Below are 6,067 nucleotides of genomic sequence, written 5' to 3' on the forward strand. Positions count from 1 at the left end.
CAGTTTCCAAGTTGTGCTGACTTTACCATATGCTAGGTTCGTTACACTGGAATACTATTTTCAATGTGTGTTTTCAACGCTAACTAGATGATATCGCACTGTACTAATGAGCCATCTCTTACAACCAGCGTCTACATACTGCGTATGTGTGCCTACATATGTTCGTTTCTTCTGACTGATGGCATGCAGCGAATTTCCAAATATCAATTACAGATGCAGTGGGTCTTCTTCACCGATGCCTGCCGTTCCCATTCAACTACTAACTGCACCCCTACACAGGGGTGAGTGATATTCTCCGCCAGCTTTTGTCTTCAAGTTAACGACTTTAACAGTTGTGAGTTGAATCGAAACATTTAATTAAACAATGCACATCGTAACTGGGTTGTCAGGCAACACTGTTTGGTTCATACAGGCATGGACGCCCATCATAATCAATGCCATGCTGGGAGGTGAGTACGGTACCTAATGATTTTAACTTGGCTGAGTTTTTGCAAGTCATCATGACAACCCGGATACATGCTATGTACCAGGGATCCAAAAGGATACTCATCTTTCTCCTTGTAGTCTTACTGGCTTGTACGATTGCCTCTGTGATTATGGTGGTGATAGGAAACATTGGTGTTTCAGGAGGTAAGCCTAAATTATGAATGAAATCCTCAAGACTCATGCATGAATATCAGTGGAGCAAATCCTTTCTGGCATCCATCAGTGTTCCGAAAATATGAGCGCAGAGGACACGCGTCTGAATGCCGAAACTGCGGTACCCACCACTGTATGGGAGATCCTTGCCTTGTGTCTTGCAGTCTGGATCGTTATCAAGCACTTCCGTGAACTGCAAAAATCACCGACAGGGGCGAACATTAGAGACTGTTTCACGGTGTTAATGAAGAGTCATATGCTGTACTTCGTAGCGTGAGTTCAAGTGATTTTGATATTGTTACCTTGCTGAAGTTCTGGATGTGCTAGCTTTGGTGCCGTGTCTTGCTTCAACCTCGGCACACTGTCTCCAAATCTCTCGGTGCGCCGATTGGTGACTGTTACCTGCATACTGCTCATCATTTCTGAAGTCCTTTTCTGTGGGAGTCAGTTTTTATTATGGTATTGGCGAAATTGCCCAGGCCATGCAAATGTTTGTGCTGGGACCACGTCTCATCCTTAGCCTTCGAGAATATCATGCTCAGCTTGTGGCGAGCTCCGACGAAGGAACTTACTTCACTACAATGGATTTCCATGCACATGGACACGCATCAGATGCATCAACCGGCACTGGTAGTGTGTAGCAAGGGAAACGATCAATCACTGCGCACTGTACATAGTAAAAGTTCTATTGTGTGTTATTTGGACCTTCATCATGATTGTGGCATTCTAATATAAAGGGCAATTGTGGTTGTGCTATCCTCCGAAGCACTTTACGTCAACCACAATATTCACCTGTTGTACGACTATGTGTTATGATCTAATGACAGAAGAGAATATCCATCAACATTTCTCGATTACCACACGGTGCAGTAGTGACTTTATTATTCCCGGCAGTTCGTAAAGCTTCTTTGATCCTTGCACAGCCTTGTGTTGCCATCATGATGGATGATTGGTCTATTTCTCTGTCATACACAGCTTAGATATAGGGAAGTTCTGTAATTGGTCGGCATTGGGTTGATAACTGCATGGCATGATATCTGACGGAAGTGATACAGAATCTCTCGAGCACGTGGTGTTGATTCTTGAAACAAGTCCCACCATCATCAGTAAATCATCAGTTTACTTTTCTAACTTTTTTCGTGCTTTTTCGCACAATCCGATAATAATCATCACTATTTGTTCGAACTTGAAAAGTTTGTGCCATTGAATTAAGTAAAGGGCACAAAATAAGTGGAAAAGCGGGAAAAGGTGAGAAGTTGTATATAAGTGAGCGAGAATCCCTAAAGTAAGTGACGTGGAAAAAGCATGAAAGGTACTAGAAAATGATGGTCACATTGGAAAGTGCTAACACGCTATCTCAAAGGCGTGATGGTCGGCATATTTGTTGACATAGAAGAGGGTGAAGATCTCGAGGACATGGTGGGGTTTGATCACGGAGGGAAGCGGATCAGTACCATAGACAGGAATGAGATGGGCAGAACGGAAGATGGTATCCACATGGATCACTGCAAACACGTAATTGCCAGTGGAAGAAGACTTCACCATCCACATCCCGGTGTCGTTGTTGGGTGCATCGCCAACTCAGTTGAACCAGTGGACAACAGCGCATGGATAGTATACACCCCTAAGTCAAAAGGAAAAAAATGTGAGTACCTGAGCGATATCCATGCCCCGCATTCTGTGAGCATTTGGGTCAGTAATGACAAACACACAATCTTTGTGTGCATGTCCATTTCTCCATTTGGGGGACACACAAACGTGCTCGCGTTTCATCCCACCAATACCACTCAAGTCACTTGGTGCAAAGAATGTTGATACAGCAGAATTGAAAACACGTATCCTCCCATCAAAATGAGGGCAGTCCATGATGCTCACAGGCACTTCAGTGAGTTCCTTGTCTGGATACAATTGTTCAGTGAGGAATTGTCAGACAAGATCGACCAAGTGTGGGATGTGAAGCTTGCTGGCTAGCACAGGAACACTTTGTGCCTGCTTTCTCCCTTCTATTTAGTATGTAATTAGCTAGTACTATTTCGGAATGCACAAAAAATAACTTACAAGACCTTCGACTGAGTTCTACATGAGCAAGGATGGAAGTCGGTGCATCAATGTCCTCAGAGTTGGCAATGACATCAGCGTCAGGCACACTGGCACTTCATGCTGTGCTGGGTTCTTCTTCATGAACGTCAAGCTCTTCTGCACTGCCTTGTGCAGAGGGGACAGTGGGTCATCCGTCTGCTGGTGGTTCTAGTAGTGATAAAGGTCAACATTGAAATTTGAAGGTAGAAAATATAAAACTTACCAAGTGATGTGAGAACAGAGGATAAGCATGTGCCTGAGAGCATCCCACAAATACAGAAGTCCATGTGTGATGCCACTAACTTGTCCAGACGCTGATTAGTTAGCAGCATCTGGCCTAGTGCCCTGTACCAACTGGAATGTCTCCATGGCTCTTTGGCAGCCTTGATGTGTTTCGACTCTGTAATTGAGGAGCATAGGCTGTTTGGAGCGCCAAATAGTCGAATCAGATAGACATAGTGAGTCATCGAGTGCTGTTGGGGAAGCGAGAAGGTGGAGACCACTCCAGTGGTCCTGAAAACCTCATGATATGTGTGAAAATGAGTGAGGGCATCTTGAATTTCGATGAGGGACTTCTTGGTGATGATATTGGGGTGGATGAGGTAAATGAATTCAAGTAATGCGTGGAATGCATGCACAACATCTGTTGGGACATAGCCTTCAATTGCAGGCAAGTAAACCTTCACATAGTTAGTGCTACAGTATTTCGTATAGAAGAATATGTAAATTACCTTCATAAGCACCTTTGAGTCATCACCAGTCCACTGTTTAAAGTGGTGTCCTTGAGGGAATCTACACAGTCCAGGAAATGGAGGAACTGCCGAAATCCTAGTATGAAAGTGAGATTAAATGAAAATTATGGAAAGAAAACACACCTTTGGTCAATATCATCCAAAATGATGTTGGCTTGCCTCTTTCCATGCATCTGCAGGAGGTATTTCTCTACCCAGTCAACCAAATGATCTTTGTATGCCCCCTTGATGAGTTGATGGAGAAGATCAGGCGCAAGTAGCTCATGGATATCAGCATGGGGGAAATCGTTTGTAAAAGGCTGTATTGATGAGTGAATCTAAGTACAAGTGAAATGGAGTGACCGAGGTACCACAAGCTCGCCAACTAAACTGTACTCAAACCGCAGGGTTCCAAAATCGCACTCCTCAATGAGTGCATCTGCATGAGCTCTCGAGCGATTGAGACTGATCTCATCAAGGTTTCCACGATGTGAAAGACACCTTCGAGTTAATCAGTATAAGCACAAATATAAAACAATCATTGAAAAACTTACTTGGCGCACCAATTTTGTAATATACAGGCTAGCAGCACTTGTTCCTTGTAGTCTGCGATATAGGGCCCAAGTCCATAGACCACATGCTGATAATGGCCATCTCCAAAGCGTGCAACTTCCGGTTTTGTCATAGCAGGTTTGAGGTTCTTGAGGATAAATGAAAGTGAAGAATGGAAAAGTTGGTGTCGGAAATTTCGAAAGCCTGGTGTATCAGCATGCTCTTTGGTTGCTGTTGGAGATGTAATAAGGATAGAACATAAAAAAAAGCAACCACTTACTTTTGGGCATTGCAAGAAAGGCTACAACCACAACAGCATTTCAATGAGCACGACGCACATTATTCTGAACATTGCCAATAGAGGCATAGAGTGGGTAATAGTTGTTTTGTCCCATGGCAACCGAAACAGTAGTTTTGTCACTTCTGAGAATCACCGGCACAAAGGTTGAGCCATGTGTGTCAGTGTCCTTAGATATCATGTCCTATAGATGCATTTGTCAAACTGCACACAATAAAAATGATGAAATATGTACTGCTTGAGCCCAGCCCCAATCTCCGGACATGAAGTCCTGCCATTGGCGCTCATTGTTCTCTGTTGCGAACTCATGGTAAGGTTGGAGATCCATCTCTGCAGCCAAGTCTGGGTTAGCAAGCATATTTCGAACAACATCGCAGGGATCACGAAACCAGACATTGTGAGAATCTGCCATCCAGGGTGGGGCGCCTTCATCTGGAATTGTGCCTGTATATTTGACTGAAAAAGATTGCCACTTGACATCGCCAAGGGGAGTATTGTCAATTGTCCTGTAGACATTGCAATGATCTGGAAATAGGGTGGCCTTGCTCCCAGCTTGGATTAAGGAAGCTGCCCAAATGTCCAGGAGGTGGTCAATTGAATGAGCAGGAGTTTGGTTCTTTGTAAATAGGTAGTTGGCGAGCTCAAACTTGACATGGCTCTTGTAGGGAGTCCAGTCGTCCAGTGCCTTTTCTGTCAGTGGCGGAGGTGATGTTCCTGGTGGAAAGAACGCACCCTCGGCATCACAAGGGCAAGCTTTTGAGTACATTATGTCGTATTAATAATAATAATAATAATAATAAAGCAAGTCAAAAACTTACCAGACAAAAGAGGGTGGTAATTTCTATACAATTGTTCACCAGTGCCAAAGAACTCCGCTGATGATTGCAGAGGATCTTTGTCATCCATGGGACCAGCATCACCAAGGTCTGTGCCACCAATGTCCCCAAAATTGATGATGTCAGAGGCCAGTGCTGGACTTGGTGAATGAGGTACAGATGGTTGTGTCAATGTAGGTGGATGTAAGAAGACGGGATGCTTCGCATTCATATGCTGAGTATGCCCAGACTGATTCTTGAACCAACAATTGCACCCTGGCTTTGTGCAAGGGATGCCAAGACCGCTGGGGACTCGGTGTGGGTGGGGCATGATGTTTGAGTTGATGGTGTTGGGAGTCGAGGGAAAACAAGGATAGCCAGTACTAGATCTGGGATGGCGGTTGTTGGTATTCATGGAACCAAGGGTGGATGCTAGCTGAAAATATGGTTAGATTTGGGCAGAAGTAGTAGCCAGAACGACATACCAGTTCAAGTAGTGCTGAAGCAATAGAGTCAAATGAATAGCTGTGTGATACTTGAGTTGATGGTATTGGGTGGTGTAGGTGGATGCACCTACTGGTAGTGAGTGCAGGTGGACTTGGAAAATTGTATTGAGTTGTGCTAGTAACTGTAGGGTTGTTTATTTGCAGCATTTAGGAAATTTGCAGCATACATTTGACTAAATCTTACTGACCTTTTATTGTGTTCCTTTGCCACATCCCTTGCCTGCCTTTCATATCCACTATGGCACCTCCCATCTCTCCTCACTGTACATGCACCAAAAATGAGACACAGCACCCTGGACATGTGCTCCTAGAAGGTAAAAGAAAATGACACACCCAGGCCCAGATCAAGGAAGACAAACAGTGTGCCCAGGAAGCACAGGCTGCCCTGGAAGCCACTCAGCAGAGTGGGATCAATCGTATTGCTGGTATTGAGGCTGCCATGGAGGT

General features: G+C 44.4%; 1 protein-coding gene across 1 annotated transcript; it reads right to left on the reverse strand.

Annotated features, from left to right (window-relative positions):
* Nucleotides 1-1,983: 1,983 nt before the first annotated feature.
* Nucleotides 1,984-5,445, reverse strand: BJ212DRAFT_1450297 (uncharacterized protein; the record flags this gene model as incomplete). The annotated part of the gene is made up of 14 exons (XM_041338807.1): nt 1,984-2,219; nt 2,260-2,263; nt 2,293-2,532; nt 2,572-2,635; nt 2,703-2,792; nt 2,938-3,398; nt 3,450-3,546; nt 3,594-3,769; nt 3,821-3,950; nt 4,004-4,232; nt 4,282-4,302; nt 4,333-4,483; nt 4,535-5,052; nt 5,118-5,445. The coding sequence occupies 14 exons, from the start codon at nt 5,443-5,445 to the stop codon at nt 1,984-1,986; spliced, it is 2,745 nt and encodes a 914-aa protein (XP_041185675.1).
* Nucleotides 5,446-6,067: the final 622 nt, after the last annotated feature.

This window comes from Suillus subaureus (assembly GCF_016647635.1).
Source record: "Suillus subaureus strain MN1 chromosome Unknown BJ212scaffold_157, whole genome shotgun sequence".
In the NCBI taxonomy this organism is placed as follows: Eukaryota; Fungi; Basidiomycota; class Agaricomycetes; order Boletales; family Suillaceae; genus Suillus; species Suillus subaureus.